The 18,283-nt window shown below is 35.9% G+C and overlaps 1 protein-coding gene across 4 annotated transcripts in view; it reads left to right on the forward strand.

Moving 5' to 3' along the window:
* Positions 1-18,283, forward strand: part of LOC611915 (calcium-binding mitochondrial carrier protein SCaMC-1-like) — a 49,883-nt gene that overhangs the window by 14,596 nt on the left and 17,004 nt on the right. For all 4 annotated transcript variants that reach the window (XM_038541162.1, XM_038541159.1, XM_038541161.1 and 1 more), the window contains exons 2-4: positions 5,172-5,298; positions 11,554-11,641; positions 12,917-13,028. In XM_038541162.1, coding sequence (XP_038397090.1) covers positions 5,172-5,298; positions 11,554-11,641; positions 12,917-13,028 — 327 coding nt within the window. The remainder of the gene's footprint in view (positions 1-5,171; positions 5,299-11,553; positions 11,642-12,916; positions 13,029-18,283) is intronic.

Consider the following 18,283-nt stretch of genomic DNA (forward strand, 5'->3'; position numbering starts at 1 on the left):
TGAATTCATGTATCAGTTCTAGAAAATTTTTGGTGGAGTCTTTTGGGTTTTCTACATAAAGTATCATGTCATCTGTGAAGAGTGAAAGTTTGTCTTCTTCCTTTCGGATTTGGATACCTTTTTTTTCCTTTTTGTTGTCTGATTGCTGAGACTAGGACTTCCAGTACAATGTGGAACAACACTGTGAGAGTGGACATCCTTGTGTATTTTTGACCTTAGGGGAAAGCTGTCAGTTTTTCCTATTGAGAATGATATTAGATGTGGACCTTTTGTATGGCCTTTATGATGTTGAGCTATGTTCCTTCTATCCCTACTTTCTTGAGGGTTTTTATCAAGGAAAGATGCTGTATTTTGCCAAATGCTTTTTCTGCATCTATTAAGAAGATTATGAGGTTCATACCCTTTATTAATGTAGTGTATCACACTGATTGATTTGCAGATGTTGAACTACCCCTGCATCCCAGGAATAAATGTACTGTTGGAGTTTATTAGCTAGTATCTTAAGAATTTTTTCATCCATGTTCATCAGGGATATTGATCTGTAATTCTCCTTTTTAATGGGATCTTTGGTTTTGAAATCAAGGTAATGCTAGCCTCATAGAATGAGTTTGGAAGTTTCCCTTCCATTTCTGTTTTTTGGAACAGCTTCAGAAGAATAGGGAATAATTCCTCCTCCTCCTCCTCCTCCTCTTCTAAATTTTATTTATTTATTCATGAGAGATGCAGAGAGAGAGAGAGAGAGAGTCAGAGACATAGGCAGAGGGAGAAGCAGGCTACCTGTGGGGAGCCTAATGTGGGACTTGATCCTAGGACCCTGGGATCACGACCTGAGCTGAAGACAGATGCTCAACCACTGAGCCACCCAGGCGCCCCACTAATACTTCTTTAGATGTTTGGTAGAATTCTCCTGGGAAGCCATCTGGCCCTGGACTCTTGTTTGTTGGGAGATTTTTGATTAAATTTCTTTGCTGATTATGAGTCTGTTCAAATTTTCTATTTCTTCCTGTTTCAGTTTTAATAGTTTATAGATTTCTAGGAATTGATCCATTTCTTCCAGATTGGCATATAAATATTCTCTTATAACCGTTTGTATTTATGTGGTGTTGATTGTGATTGTTCCTCTTTCATTTGTGGTTTTATTTATTTGTTTTCTTTCTCTTTTCTTTTTGATAAGTCTGGGCTAGGGGTCTATCAATTTGGTTAATTATTTCAAAGAACCAGCTCCTGCTTTCTTTGATCTGGTCTATTTTTTAAAAATTTCTATATCATTTATATCTGCTCTAATCTCAATTATTTCCCTTCTGCTGGTTTTAGGCTTTATTTGCTGTTCTTTTCCTGACTCGTTTAGATGGAAGATTAGGTATTTGAGACTTTCCTTGTTTCTTAAGGAAGGCCTGTATAGCCATATAATTCTGTCTTATGACCACTTTTGCTGTGTCTCAAAGTTTAGACTGCCATGTTTTCATTTTCATTTGCTTCTGTGTATTTTTTCATTTCTTCTTTAATTTTCTGGTTAACCTATTCATTCTTTGGGATGATAGGTGGGAAGTTCTTTAACCTCCATTTATTTGTGGTCTTTCCAAATTTGTTCTTGTGATTGACTTCAAGTTTCATGGTGCTGTGGTCTGAAAACATGCATGGTATGATCTTAGTCTTTTTGTACTAATTGAGGCCTGATTTGTCAGCCAGTGTGTGATCTATTCTGGAGAATGTTCCATGTGCACTTGAAAAGAATGTGTATTCTGCTGCTTTAGGTTGAAAGAAATGTTTTGAATATGTCTGTGAAATCCCTCTGGTCAGGCACGTCATTCAAAGCCATTGTTTCTTTGTTGATATTCTTAGGTCAACAGTTTAAATAATCTGTTGCTGTGAGTGGGGTGTTCAAATCTTTTATTACTATTATATAATTATCAATTATTTTCTTTAAGTTTGTTACTAATTTATTTATATATTTGTCTACTCCCAAGTTTGGGGCATAAATACTTATAATTGTTAGTTCTTATTGGATAGACCCCTTTAGTATGTTGTAGTGCCCTTCTTCATCTCTTACTACAGTCTTTGGCTTAAAATCTAGTTTGTTTGATATAAGTATGCCTATGCCAGCTTTCTTTTAATGTCCTGTTAGCATGGTTCTCCATCCCCTCACTTTCAATCTGGGGGTGTCTTTGAGTATAAGATGAGTCTCTTATAAGCAGTATAGTCATGGTCTTTACCGTATGTCTTTTGATTGGAGAATTTAGATTTTAGAGTAATTATTGATAGATACGAATTTAGTGCCATTGTATTACCTATAAAGTTGCCCTTCCTGTAAATTGTTCCTTTGTAGTCTTTGTTTCAAAAGAAAGACAACAAAAGGTGTCTCTTCCCTGCTCATAGGGTTCCCTTTAACATTTTTTGCAGATCTGGTTTAGCGTTCATGAACTTGTTTAGTTTTTCCTTGCCTTAGGAAGTTTATTTCTCTGTCTATTCTGAATGACAGCCCTGCTGAATATAGTATTCTTTGCTGCCTATTTGTCCTATTCAGGACATTGAATATATCATGCCATTCTCTTCTGGCCAAGCAAATTTCTGTGGAAAGATCTACTGCTAACTTTATGTGTCTACCCTTATAGATTAAGGACCATTTGTCCCTAGCTGCTTTCAGAATTCTCTCTTCATCTTTGTATTTTGCAAGTCTTACTTGCAATAGTATGTCTTGTTGTTGACTTGTTTTTGTTGATTTTGAGAGGAGTTCTCTGTGCCTCTTGGACTTGAATGCCTGTATCCTTCCCCAGATTAGGGAATTTCTCAGCCATAATTTGTTCAAATAAACCTTCTGCTCCTTTTTTCCACTATTCTTCTTCTGGTACTCCTATGATACTGATATTATTGTGCCTTGTGGAATCGCTAAATTCCCTGTCTAAATTTATGATCTGATAATTTTCTTTCCCTCTTCTTTTTCAGCTTCATTATTTTCCATAGTTTTGTCTTCTGTATCACTTATTCGGTTCTCTGCTTTTTCCATCATCTTTCATTACTGTGATTAGATCTAGTCAGTTTTGCATCTCAGTTATATCATTTTTTATTTCAGCCTGACTAGTTTTTAGGTCTTTTATCTCTGCAGCCAGTGTTTCTCTGGTATCTTCTATGCTTCTTTCAAGCCCAGCTAGTATTTTTATGACTGTTGTTCTAAATTCTTGTTCAGATATATTGCTTATATCTGTTTTGAGTAAATCCCTGGTTGTGATTTCTTCTTGATCTTTCTTCTGGGGAGAATTCCTCTGTCTTGTCATTATGTCCAGGTTTCTGTCTTTCACATGTTATGAAAGCTTGTTGTGTTTTCTGCTCCTGAGAGTAATACTATATTAAGAAGGAGTCCTACACTGTCCAGGGCCTGGCACCTTCAGGAAGTGTTTCTGGTATATGCTGTGTGCACTCTGCTATTGTGTTTTGGCTGCTTTCCCCCACAGGTCAGTCCTCTGCAGAGTTCCTCCTTGCTTACAGTGGGGAGTGTTTGGACTTTTAACTAAGTGTGCTTTGATTTAGTTTGTTAAGATATGCTTAAAAAGGACAGGGGGAGCCTGACCCAAGAAAAGAGAAAAAGAAAAGGAGCAACAAACGAACAGACAAACAAAAAAGTATAAGCTTGAGTCCAAAGAAAAAACAGGGAAAAAAAAGAATGAAAAGAAGCCTGATCCAAAAAATGAGAAAAGGTAATAAAGAAACCAATAAATGAGCAAAAGACTATGAGCCTTATTCCAAAGAAAAAAAGAAATAAAAAAGAGAAAAAGAAAAAGAAAGCCTGGTTCTATTTCCACCAGGACTGAAGCTGAGTCTTTGCAGCATTCTATGACCCGTAGACTTGGTACATGAAAGGGTCCTGTGTTGGTCTTCTAGAGAAGAGGCTGGCTTACAGTTAGAACTGCACTTGTAAAGATGCTCCTGCCAGGCACAGGGGCCTGGGGTTTGGTGTAAGGAACTCCAGCCTCCACTGGAGGTGCTGTTTCTCTCTGAAGTCTGACAGTGCTCGTGGGCAGCGGGTGGAAGATGGTGTCACCCTACCCTCTTCTCCTGTGGAGGAGAAGTTGTGGCCACTGCTTTTCAGAAGGCCCTCACAGAAAAGTGAACAATCTCCTCTCCTGTGTCTCAGGCTTTCATCAGATCCCTGCCCTCAACCTGTCTGTGCCTGGGCCATGATCGTACCTGGTGCCACTGTTCTCCTGTATTTTATCTCTGGCTGGTGGCTGGGTTTCAAAATTCCCAACCTTACAGGGTACAGCAAGGTGTGGACCTGCTCCCCTCCCCCAGAGAAGAGCCTTGCAACATTGTGCCTGTTCCTCTCTGCCCCAGAAAAGCAGAGGCCTGGCCGAGCAGGTGGCTGGAGTCTATGGTGAAGCACAGTGACAAGCTGCAAGCAGGTTATCTGCCCTCTGCCTGTGTGTCTGTCCCTGGCTGTTGAACTGCTGCTCAGTGGTGCCCTGTGAGCCTTTCATCCTTGCAGAGGCAAAAACCCTCTTCCAAATGTATTCCTAGAAGGGGAACTTTCTCTCCCTGGGCCACTCAGCGGATCTCCTTACCACAGTGTCTTGGGGAAACCCTGCGTACTGCCCTCTCTCCCTCTCTCCCTGACTTGGTTCTGTGAAAAGGACTCCCTTTCCTCTGTGGCACCAAGGCTTTTCTCTCCCCCAGTTCCCGGCTCCAAACTTCACATCTGCCATGTTCTCTCCCTCCAGTTGTGCAGATTGTTTTCTTAATCCTCAGATCGATTTCCTAGGTGTTCAAAAGGATTTGATATTGATCTAGCTGTGTTCGAGGACCGAGGAGCCTACCACTCCTCTGTCTTAAGTCCTCCTAGAATTTTAAGTATTTTCTCTCATTTAGTTAATAGAGTATGAGGTCTCTGATGGCAAAGAATATATATTTTAGTATCTTTCTTCTCTCAAGGTACTTGGCATTCATTGTTTACCTCTAATAAATACCTGCTTATCAGACTCAGAATTATTTGAAATGACATGGTGACTATTGACTCTAATAATTGCACAAGTTTAAAAAAATCACAAATGTACTTAGTCTTGTAGCTGTGACTGAAAAACGAAGACAATAATTAATGTGAGTGAAATGTGCCAATGTTAGCATGCTATAGTGTATCTACTTGCAGTACATCTCTGCAATGAGTTTCTTTTTTCTTGTAGGAGATTTTTAAAGCTGGAAATACCAATGACGATTCAGGATTGGACTTTGGAGAATTTATGCAGTACCTTAAAGACCACGAGAAAAAAATGAGGCTGGCATTTAATAGTCTGGACAAAAATAATGATGGTATGTGTTTGTGTTTTATTCCCAATTAGCTTAATATTAATAATTGTCAGTACCAAAGGACATTGTTTTATCAACCTTTAACTGACTTGTACCATCAATGATTTAGTTATTTTTATTACATATCTAGCAGTAATTTTTTGTTTCTGAGAATAATATATAAACTATATATATATTATTATATTGTTATAATTTTTGTGTTGTTACTTTTTTTTTTAATAACATAATTTGTCCTCTGAATTTAGAGCTCCTTGGCTTAGGGAGTAGGCCTCTCCACTCTTCTGCAATGTATGAGCTGAAAGTATATGGTAATTTTAAAAATGACATTGTTTACTTGCTGATTTTGAAAATAGTTTGGTTGCGGGAAAATTAGATAACACAGAAAATATCTTAAAAGAAAGTTAAAGTTACTTGTAACCCTGCTGTGTGGGGATCAGTTTTAACATTTTAATGTGTTTTTATATTTCCTTCTGGACTTTCTAATTTCCGTTTTCTTTCTTGGTTTCTCTTTCTCTCTTTAAATGAAATTGTAGTCACACTACATGTCATCTGGTGTCCTACTTTTTTCTTTTAATGTTATAATGTAAGCATTTTCATTTCATTTAATATTCTTCACAAACATAGTTTTTAATGACTCTGAAATATTCTGTTTATGAGTTGACTTATCATTCCTATATTGTAAGACATTTGGGATGTTTCCAATCTTGTACTCTTATACATAGTGTTGCAGCCAGTATCCATGCTGATTTACAGAGGAAAGGTGTACTTTGTCACAAACCCTTAAATCAGAAAGACTATAGGTAAAAGTAGAACACCATTTCTGCATCCAAATATGGCTAAGCAACCGTGGGTAATTAGAACCCAATTATACCCTATTTAGGAAACATATGTATTAATTTTTAAGTTTTCAGAAATCTAGTTTTTGTTAATTGAAAAATTCTAAGTGTACCAAGAGAGCTATACTGTGTACCAGTTCTAAGTGTACCAGCAGATAAGGGTCATACTGATGGATTCTTGGGTAAAACAAAGTGTAACCTGAATGTCGCAGGCTTTAGTGACCTGTGATACCCAAATTTCAGGGCTTCAAGCTTCCATTCACTTTCCAGAAAGAAAAAGGCCTTTCTGGGTCCTGCTACTGAAATAATACCCAGAAGCTTTAGTCTATTTACTAATGTTTTTCAGTTAGAACTGGTCATCAATTGCTGCTGATCTTGGCTGGATAGTTCTGCTCTTGTGCTATTCTGGAATTTCACTGTTATTGGTGATTACCACCATGATCATCATTTGTAAGCTGAAAATCCACTGTGTCAGATAACCAGTGAAATTATAATGTCCTTAGTAAAAACACAATGCTACTATTGTCTCTGGTAAAGCTGCAAATCAGTGCTTATAGCTCTTAGTAATAAAGAAAATACTTTTTCTGAGGCAAGATGGAAATCTGAAAGTAATATAGTGATTAGCAATATAGATCTTTGAATTTCTGCCTTGACTAGTCAAACTGGAATATCACAGCTCAGTCCCCAAAGTTCTGCAGAGGTACTATTGTGGTAGAGCTATTGCCAAATTCCCATGGGCTTCATTTGTTTTGAGCTGTGACAGTTGGTATGAAGCTCTACTGTTGGCCCCAGGGCTACTGCCCACCTGAACTGCAGAGCTTAGGCACTAGCAGAGGTGCTAGGTCTGATTGAGCTGCCTTCTTTCTGTGTCATCATTGTTGCTTCAGTGACCACTTTTGTGTAGAGCTCAGCCAATTTACTTTGGCCAGCATGCTTTTTGTGTGGAAAAGGGAATATATCCTCTGTTATGTGTTGAATTGTACCTGTACCTCATACTCCTCCTGTACCTCATACTGTGACCTCCTGTACCTCATACTGTGACCTTATTTGGAAATAGGTCTTTACAGAAGTAATAAGTTAAAATGACATTAGTGCCCAATACGTAATATGACTGGTGTCATATAAAGGGGAAATTTGAACTCAGAAGCAGATATGCACAGAGGAAGATGATGTGAAATGTCCATTTAGTATCATGGAGTCAGGGATGAAGTGATGATGCATCAACAAGCCAAGGAATACCTGCAGCTACTAGAAGCAAGGAGACAAGCACTAATAGATCCTTCTCTGGTATCTTCAGAGGGAGCATGGCCCTGCTGACATGACACCTTGTTTTCAGACTTCTGCCTTCCAAAACTGTAAGACAAATTCCTGTTGTTCTAAGCTACCCAGATTGTGGTACTTTGTTGTGGCAGCCCTGGGAAACTCCTCCCCACTGTTATACTTAATCAAGTGTCTGAAATACTAGAATATTTGGGGCCTCAAGGTACAGTTTTCTCAATTCATATGAACATGCAGTCACTTTCTTCCAGAGTGCCCAATTGCTTCCATATTGGCTGAGATAGGGTAATTTCTGGTATCAGGTGTGTGTCATTGACCCTGGAGCCAACATTTCCTTCTGAGTTCTATTACGGGATCTGGCTCATTACATCAGATCATCCCCTGCTTTTCCTTCCTGATATCATTGTTCCTGTTGGGACTCTCCCAGCTCATTACACATTGTATTTGTTAAAAATTAATAGTAGACAAGATTCAGTTTTTACCACCTGCTTTCTGTCCCCCAGGAGGCCTTCCAGGCCTTATGCCAATCAGTGGGGGCAAGAGGATGCATGTGGGCTGGTGTACTGTTAAACTCACTAGCAGGAAGTGCTCAAGCCCCAATGTGATCTGATCTATTTAACTTCTCTCAACAAGTAGTATCTGAGCTCCTGCTCCCATTCAGCCAAAATGTCCATGGAATGCGGTTATAATGATGTGAATGAAGTAATTATTGAACATAATTTCATCAGTAAGATTCTTCTTTTAATGGATTTTTTTTTTTTTGGATATTGAGGAAATGGTAGGAGAGGGACTAACTTTATTAGACTTTATTTGCTATGTCTTATTTTTGTCTTACACAAGTCATCACAGTAACTGCATTTTTAGAGGTGAGAACAAACACTGAGGCTAAGGAAGGTTAAATAATTTTGCTTTCCATTGGCTCTCCCAGTGAATCACATCTCTCAGGATGTATGCCTTTGTTAGCCGTGAACCATACAGGCCTAGGCTTGGCCATTTGACTTACTTCAGCCATTAGGACATTAGCAAGGCTTTAAAAAGTACTTGTACATTGAAACTTGTCCTGTTGGAATTCTCTTTCTTCACATCCTGAGCCACCTGAAAAGAGATCTATCAACCCAGCTGGAGAGATCGCTCATTTAGTTTTCAATTGTTCTACATTTCCATCTGAGCTAACTAACAGACATGAGTGAAACCGTCTTGGATTTCTAGCTGTAGTTGAACGAACCTTCAGATGATTAAATTCACAGGAGGAGCTCAGGCAAGACCAGCAGAAGAACCAGTAAGTTTAATCAAGCTCAGATTGCATACTCATAATCAAACACATCGTTTTTAACCACTAAATTTTGGGATAGTTTGTTACCTTTTTTGGATAGTTTGTTATTTAGCAATAAATTGCTGGTACAGCAATGGAATATTTTGCATTTCTTCCTGGAATTGCAATGCTGGAATGGTTGCGGTCCTCCTCTCCATCTAACTACTGTTATTCTGCTGAATTCATTTCAAGTCTATCTTCTCAGTGAAAATTTGCTGCAAATAATTAAAGACAACTTTGAATCTTTAGTTCATAGGCCTTCATCATATTCTGGATCTCATTACCTAATTTTTTTCTACATCTTAGCTTGGAATTTTAGCTTCTTTCAGGTAAAAATTGCTTGATGTATTTTAGTTCAATCAAGTAAACAGTTTTTGAGCACTATATGTGAACTGTTGCACTTGGATTTGTGTTAACAAAAGAGTTCTGAAGTTAACAATTTTGGGTAAATTAATAATAAAGACACAAAAGGTAGACTTTGATAGTTGCTGTTGAAGCAATATAGGAAGAGCTTTATTGTGCCCAGGGACAATTTAGTTTTGTGCTGAATCAATACATAAACAGAAAAAAAAAAAGGCTGAGGGGCTTTTTTTCTTTCCTCTTTCTTCTTTAGGGGCACCTGGGTGCCTCAGTCAATTGAATATCCAACTCTTGCTTTCGGCTCATGTCATGATCTTAGGGTCATGGGATGGCGCCCTGTGTTGGGCTCCATGCTCAGCAGTGAGTGTACTTTAGTTTTTCTCCCTCCCCCTCTCCCATTACTCACATGCTCTCTCTCCTCTCTCTCTCTCTCTCTCTCTCTCTCTCTCTCTCTCAGATAAATATATAAATATTTAAAAAAACAAAAAAACCCAAAGGGTTTCTTGAGCAGAGAGATTATAGTTTGAACAAAGGCAGAATTAGGAAATTGTCAAGGTGAGAATTGGTTAATATGGCATTTCAAGTTTGGCCCTAACTTACTATTTTTGGGGGAAGATTTCATTGACATATAATATATATAGCAATGTGCATAAATTCTAAGTAAAAGCTCCACAAATTTTTCTGAGATAAACATACAGCATGAAAACAGCATCCAGATTAAGAAGCAGAATATTACTAGCATCTCAGGAATGTCCCTTTTACATCCCATCCAAATCACTACCACCCTTCAAAGTAGCTATTATCCTGCTTTCTAGTACCGTATGTAAATTTGCAATCAATCTTTGTTAAACAAGTAAGTGTACCTTGCTCATACTGTACCTTTTGCTGAAAAATGTTTTTTGTTTCTTTGGTGATCTCTTGTTTATCCATTATAGTACTTCATCTGTGACTTTTAACTCTTATTTATCCCTGCAGTACTTTTTATTCATAACCTTTCTGTAACATATATTTGGCACAGAGTGATATATTTTTAAAATAAGTAAGTTCATCCATACAAGCTCCTCAAGGGCTGTTGTTTTATTAATCTCTGGCTTCTCTCACATTTAACATAGTGATTTTAATAGTACACTTTCAAAAATTTTTTATTTTTTTTATTTTTTTATTTTTTATTTTTTTTTATTTTTTTTTTAAACTTTTATTTATTTATGATAGGCACACAGTGAGAGAGAGAGAGAGGCAGAGACACAGGCAGAGGGAGAAGCAGGCTCCATGCACCGGGAGCCCGACGTGGGATTCGATCCCGGGTCTCCAGGACCGCGCCCTGGGCCAAAGGCAGGCGCCAAACCGCTGCGCCACCCAGGGATCCCTCAAAAATTTTTTAAATTATCAAATTAATTAATATAGTGTTCGAACATTGTAATGGGATATAAAGCAGAGGATTCTGTTTCCCCAGTTGGAGAAAAATTTGATTTCTAGGTTAAGGAATAGACCAGTAAATTCTACCCTGTGGAGCTTGGAACACTAGGGGCCTTGGAGTGATCACAATTCTATGCACAAATACTAGGCTTTGTCTATGGGCTAATACATATGTATGCTATTTATAAATGTATGCAGACACAGCCATGGTTCATAAAATAGAAAATAAAGATGTGACTGAGTTTATAGTAGTTTTTTGTTGTTATATATTTTTCAACTAGGTTACATTAGGCTGATTTTTTTTTAAACATGAAAATGCCCTTATATTGTAAAACATTGAGTAGCCTCACTTATTTGTTTTACACAAGGGAGGGATCAAAGATTTTTTGGACTTGGAGAGTGACACGATGAGTTAAGTGTTTTGGAGTTTGAGGTGCATATGGAATGCTTAATTTTTCCTTCACAACATTCAGTAGCATGAGATTGTGATGCATAGCAGGCTTGTATTAAATATATCAGTTGATTCAAGTTATTTAACACAGGATATGGTTGTGTTAAAGTTTGCGTTGTATTGTATTTTAGGTATGTTATTTCTTTAAAAACTTACCTCTTTGGAGTTAGCTCTTTAATTTTTTTCCAAGTAGGTACAATAATCTAGATCTGTTGCAGATGCACAGTCTCTTATGGAAACCCTTAGGGTAAAATGTATTTAGAAATTTAGAATTTGGGTTTTGAGAAAAGCAATATAGTGCATATATGATATATAATACTCCAAGTGGGGTTTGGAGCATCACAGTGCAATTATATACATGAACATTTCTTCAGTGAAACAAATGAATGATCACACAAAATCAGATAAATAATTGACTACCAAATAAATTTTGGTGCCAAATTTATAAAAAGTCATGTAGTTTTCAGAGCTTTTAGCCTTTTTATTGTGAGTATGGGAATACAGGTAAAAAAATATGGGCTTTTAAAAGACTATTGTATTCTAAGTATATTTTGCCTTGTTATCTTTTAAGATACTTTAATTTGATATTTTTTCACTTTTTAAAGGAATAATAGAAACTTCAGAAATAATTGCTGCTTTGAAATCACTGGGTATGCATATTTCTGAAGCTCAGGCAAAAAAAATTCTACAAAGGTCAGCCCTTATCTTTATTTTTGATAGTTTTAATTTTTATTTAATATTCCATGTTAGAAAGTAATTGCTATAGGTGTAGCTCCTCCCTCTCTCCCTGCCTCCCTCCTTTCCCGTCTGCCTGCCTGCCTTTTTAGGTTTGATAATATCAGCTTTTATTGACAGAGTTATAAGAAAGATTGTTAAGGAATTTATTGAATTATGAGAATACTGTTGACTAAATAATAAAGTGTACATACTTTATAGAGTTCCTAGAATAAAATTCTCCCTGCTTTTAGTTTAAAGAATAGGTGTAATTTGCTTGAGCAATTGATTTTTAAAATTTTTAATTTTTTTATGTACAAAAAGCTGTGCATAATTAATATATGCAACTTGATAAGTTTGGAGGTAAGTATATACCTAGGAAACTATTACCACAATCTATGCCATAAACATATCCATCCCTTCCAAAGTTTCCTCTCTTATTACTATTATTTTTTGTGATTAGAAACTTATCATATAAGAAACTATTTTTTGTAGTTAAAACTTAAATTTATTTATATTTTATTGAGGTATAATTGATGTGTAATGTTAGTTTCAGGTGTACAATGTAATATATATATTTTTATCACAGTAAGTCTAGTTAACATCTGTCACCATATGTATTTAAAATTTTTTTCTTGTGATGAGAACCTTTAAGATTTACTCCCTTAGCAACTTTTAAAAATATGCAGTATGGCATATTACCTATAGTTATATGCTGTACATTACATTCGCATGACTTACTTATTTTAGAACTGGAGTTTGTAACTTTCGACCTTTTTCACCCATTTCACTCATCCCCTAAACTTCTGCCTCTGGCAGCCACCCACCAATCTGTTGTCTGTATCTATGAGCTCTTTTCTTTCTTTCTTTCTTTTTTTAAGATTTCACTTATGAGTGAGATCAAATGGTATTTGTCTTTCTCTGTGTGACTTATTTCACTTAGCAAAATGCCCTCAAGTTCCATCTATGTTGTATTAAATGGCTAGATTTCCTTCTTTGTTGTGACTGAATAATATTCCACAGCAAGTGCACATGTGTATATGTGTGTGTGTGTGTGTGTGTGTGCATCATGCCACATTTTCTTTATCCATTCATCCATTAGTAGTCACTTAGGTTGTCTCTATGTAAGAACAATTAACATAAGATATGTCTTAGAAACTTTTAAAATGTTCAATAGTAATTCTTATACTTAGTACTTATTTTTAGAGTATTTGTTATAAATGTTATAAGCACTATTTTTGTTTTAAATTCCAGCATCGATGGTGATGGAACATTGACAGTAGACTGGGATGAATGGAAGTACTACTTTTTACTTCATCCTGCAACAAATATTGATGAAATTGCTCGTTTCTGGAAGCATTCTACTGTAAGATTGCTTTATATTTTGCTCTATTTTTCTTTTTGCCACAAATGTCATATCTGTTATTATGATTACATAATCTTTATAATACTTCCAGCCTCAGTGGCTAAAATAACAACACTATTCCCTCCTTATAATGTTCTACTAGTTGAGCAAAGAGTGTTAGTATTATATGTACAAACGTAGCTATTACAGTTTCTTTGTCTGCTAAAACTTAGAACTTACGGTAGATACTCATTTACTGAAAGGGTCTACTTTGTGTTGAGAATTACTCTGATATAGTTAACTGTCCTAGGAAAGTGGAAAAATAATATACTTTTCTCTTTTTCACAGAGTATATCAGGAATGATATACTCAGCTTTCTGTCCTAGGAAATGTAAAGTAAAAGATTAAGACTCAAAATTTCAGAATCAGAAAGGAATAAATGTATAATCTATCTGTTCTTGTTATGTAAGCACTTGACTCAGAGTTGTGGGGGACAGATGAGGTTTTATAATAAAACACTTTTTTCTTTTTTAGATCTCAGATGCAGAGGGTTAAGTTAATCATTTATTCATGGCTACTATTTGCATCCCTCTCATGGATACTATAGGGCAGGATGAAGAGCAGAGGTTTCAGAGTCAGATGCCTAGGGCTGAGCTTCATTTCTGTCAACCACTAGCTATATAACCCCTCTGTGCCTCAGTTTTCTCAATTATATACTGGAGATAACAATGGTAAGAGTTTTGAGAATTAAATTAGTACATTAGTGAATTTAGAAAAGAGCTGGGCAGGTAACATTTATCTTCAATAAATGTTACTTATTATGATAGGTACTTATTCTAACATGTATAGTCTGTGTCTTCGATATGTATATATTCTTAGGAATCATGTAGTGTTTCGTGTGTGTGTGTTTAATTTAGACAGATAGTAGTCTGCTAAAGGCCACAATTGATTTCTTGATTTGTTCACTCGGCGTTATGATTTTAAAATTTGTCCTTGATATTATGTGTTCACCTAGTTTATTGCTTCTAACTACTACATAGGATGCATTTAGCACTCTTCTTTATCCATTCCCTAGTAATAGACATCTAGATTTTCTCCAGCTTCATCAAATAAATCAATAAATCAATAAATCTATAAATGCAAACTTTCCTCTTTTGTACCTTAGAGAATTTCACCTGGATTTCTGAATCAAAAGGATATATTATGCCTTTGCAAATTTTATGAGGTTATCTGGTCTTAATCCTAAGAAAGATAGCCATGTTACCTCCCAAATGACTTTATATACCAGCTTACATTCCCACCAGCAATGCATGAAGGTTCCTGTTTCTCTACAAATTGCTTGGTATTATCAAATTTTCTATTATTTTCACTCTGTTGAGTATAAGGTGGTATTTTGTCTTAATGTTCATTCCTAACATGTCTTCATAGAAACACTAGAGAGTTACATGTTCTTTTCTATGAATTGTTTGTTTTTATCTTTGTCTATTTTTTTCAAGATTTGTTGAGATAGAATTGACATATGACATTGTGTGAGGTGTACAACATTGATATTTGATACACTTATGTATTGTGAAATGGTTGCCACAGTAGGGTTGTTAACACCTTCATTACCCTCATATAATTGTCATTTCTTTTTTGTGGTGAGGACATTTAAGATTTATTCTCTTAGAAACTTTCAGTACATTATGAACTGTAATCACCATGCTGTATGTTAGGTCCCCAGAATTTATTCACCTCATAACCAGAAGTTTTTGTCCTTTGACCAACACCTTCTCATTTCCCTCAATCCCCAGCTCTTGGTAACTACCATTCTACTATTTCTATGAATTTGGCTTTTTTTAGATTCCATATGTAAGTGATGCCATAAAATATATTTGTCTTTCTCTGGTTGATTCATTTCATTTAGCATAATACCCTTGAGGACCATCCAAATTGTTGCAAATAGCAGATTTTTCTTCTTTCTAATGGCTGGATAATAATCCATTGTGTATATGGCAGCTTCTTTATTTATTCATCTATGGCACTTAGGTTATTTTCCTAACTCGGTTATTGTGAATAATGCTGCAGTGAACATGGAGGTACAGGTATCTTTTTGAGATCCTGATTTCTTTTTTTAATGCTTTATTTATTTATGAGAGAGAGAGAGGGAGTGTGCATACTTAACCAAGCAGGGGAAGAGGCAGAGGGAGAGGGAGACAAGTAGGGAGGGACCCTGAAATCATGACCTGAGCAAAAATAAAGAGTTGGACACTTAACTGACTGATTTGTCTAATGTTTACTTTTGTTATTTATTCTCTTGGTGTCATATCCAAAAGGCCATTGCCAAGACCCACGTAAAGGTCATTTTTCCTTGTTTCCTTTAAGGAGTTTTACAGCTTCAGATCTTATGTTTGAGTTTTTAATCCATTTTGAGTTAATTTTTCTGAGGGGTTTAACGTAGGGATCCAATTTCATTCTGCTGCATGTGATTATCCAGTTTTCCCAACATCATTCTTTGAAGACACTATTCCTTGTCCACTAAATATTCTTGGCTCCTTTGTCAAATATGAGTTTACTGTATATGTAAGGGTTTATTTCTGGGCTCTCAATTCTGTTCCATTGGTTTATGTATCTATTTTTGGTCTGGTATCATACTATTTTCTTTACTATAGCTTTGTAGTATAGCTTGAAATCAAGGAGTATATTGCCTCCAGCTTTGTTCTCTCTCAGGTTTGCTTTGGCTATTTGGAGTTTGTGTTTCCATGTGCATTCTAGGATTTTTTTTTTCTATTTCTGTGAAAAATGCCATTGGAATTTTGTTAGGGATTGCATTGAATGTATAGGTGGCTTTGGGCATGTGGACATTTAACGGTATTAATTCTTTCAATTCATGAGCATAGTATATATTTCCATTGATTTGTGTCATTTTCAATTTCTTTTATCAATATTACCTAGTTTTCAGTGTGCAAGTCTCTTACCTCCTTGGTTAAATTTTTTCCTAAGTATTTTATTGTTTTTGATGCTATTATAAATGAAATTGTTTTTTATATTTCTTTTTCAGATATTTTGTTGTTAGTGTATAGAAATGCAGCTGATTTTTATATATTGATTTTGTATCTTGCAACCTTACTGATTTCATTGATTAGTTCTAACAGATTTTTGGTGGAGTCTTTAGGATTTTCTATATGTAATACCATATCATTTGTAACAGAGACAATTTTACTTTCCCTCTGATTTGGCTGCCTTTTTTTTTTTTTTTCCAAGAAAGAGTGTGTAGGGAAGGGCAGAGGAAGAAGGAGAGAGAATCTTAAGCAGGCTCCATGCTCAGTATGTAACCTGACACGGGGCTCAGTGTCATGACCCTGAGATCATGATCTGAGCTGAAGTCAAGAGTCAGAAGCTTAATTGACTGAGCCACTCCGGTGCCCCTAAATTCCTTTTGTTTCTCTTTCTTGCTCAACTGCTGTGGCTAGGACTTTCAGAATTATGTTGAATAGGATTGGTGAGAAGAATAGTCACCAATTATCTTGTTCCTGATCTTCAAGGAAAGGCTTTCAACCTCTAATCATTGAATATTATGTTAGCTATGGGCTTGTCATATATGGCCTTTAATATGTTGAGTTATATTCATTCTATACCCAATTCTTTTATAGTTTTAATCAGGAAAGGACGTTGAATTTTGTCAAATGCTTTTTCTGCATCTATTGAGATGATCATATGATTTTTATCCTTAATTCTGTTAGTGTGATATATCACATTTTTTGATTTGTGTATGTTTAACCATCTTTGCATTCCAAGGATAAATCCCATTTATTGTGATCCTTTTAATATGCCATTGTATTCTATTTGCTGATATTTTTGTTCATTAGGGCTATTGGTTTGTAGTTTTCTTGTAGTGTCCTTGTCTGACCTTATTATCAGAGTAATACTGGTATTACAAAAATGAGTTTGGAAGGGTTCCATTCTTTTTATTTTTTTGGTAGGGTTTGGGAATGATTGGCATTAATTCTTCTTTAAATTTTGGTAGAATTCACCAGTGATACCATCTGGTTCTGGGCTTTTCTTTGTTGGGAGATTTTTTGATTAGTGATTCAATTTGCTTTGTCATTATTGGTCTGTTCAGATTTTGTTTCTTCATGATTCAGTCTTAGTAGGTTGTATGTGCCTAGGAATTTCCCTAATTCTTCTAGATTATACAACTTATTGGCATATAATTGTTCAAAGTAGTGTCTTATGACCCATTGTATTTCTGTGGTATCAGTTGTAATGCCTCTTCTTTTGTTTTAGCTTTTATTTATTTGAGTCTTCTCTCATTTTAGTCTAGCTAAGGTTTGCCAATTTTGTCTATCTTTTCTTAAAAAACAGCACTTAGTTTTGTTGATCTTTTATTTTTATTGTTTGTTTTTGTTCTTGGTCTCTATTTCATTTATTTCTGCTCTGATCTTTATTATTTCCTTCTTTTTGCTCACTTTGGTCATCACCCAGCTATCCTATCCCTCCATCCACTCCCCCCGCCCGAGTGACTCTCAGTTTGTTTCCTTGTGTTAAGAGTTTGCTTCCCTCTCTGTTTTCATCTAATTTTATTTTTCCTTCCCTTACCCTATGTTCATCTGTTTTGTTTTCTTAAATTCCACATATGAGTGAAATCATATGGTCAGTCTTTATCTGACTTATTTCACTTAGCATAATACTAGTTCTTTAAGGTTTAAATTTAGATTGAGATTTTTTGTTTCTTGTGGTAGGCCTGTATTGCTATGCACTTCCCTCTAAGAACTGCTTTTGCTGTGTGCCATAAGTTTTGGTATGTTGTGCTTTCATTTGTCTCAAGGTATTTTTTTCATTTCCCCTTTGATTTCATCTTTGACTTATTCAGAGGCCTTAGCCTCTGCATTATCTCCTTTATTTTTGCGTTTAAATATCCTGCATTTAAGCACAAGATTTAACATATTTAAGTCAGTACCATTTTTAAAAAGTGTAATCCTACTGAAGTCCCCTCTAGCTGCCTTATCTTTTTTCTCTCTTCACAGCTATACTTCTCATTCACTTCTCAACTAACTGGCTTTGCTTTCACTACTTTATAGAAATTCTTTTACCAATCCAATCTCCCTACTGTTAGTTCAGTGGGTATTTTCTAGATCTTCCTGCTTTCTCTTTTCAAATGTTCTCTTCAGTTGGCTTCCTTGGCAGTGCATTCTCTTGGCTTTCTTCCCACCTCTCTGTCATTACTTTTCTGTCTCCCTTGAGGATCATCCTCCTCAGCCTGTCTCATATATTAGTTCTCTTCTATGTTCTATTTT

Source organism: Canis lupus, chromosome 6 (assembly GCF_011100685.1).
Source record: "Canis lupus familiaris isolate Mischka breed German Shepherd chromosome 6, alternate assembly UU_Cfam_GSD_1.0, whole genome shotgun sequence".
Classification (NCBI taxonomy): domain Eukaryota; kingdom Metazoa; phylum Chordata; class Mammalia; order Carnivora; family Canidae; genus Canis; species Canis lupus.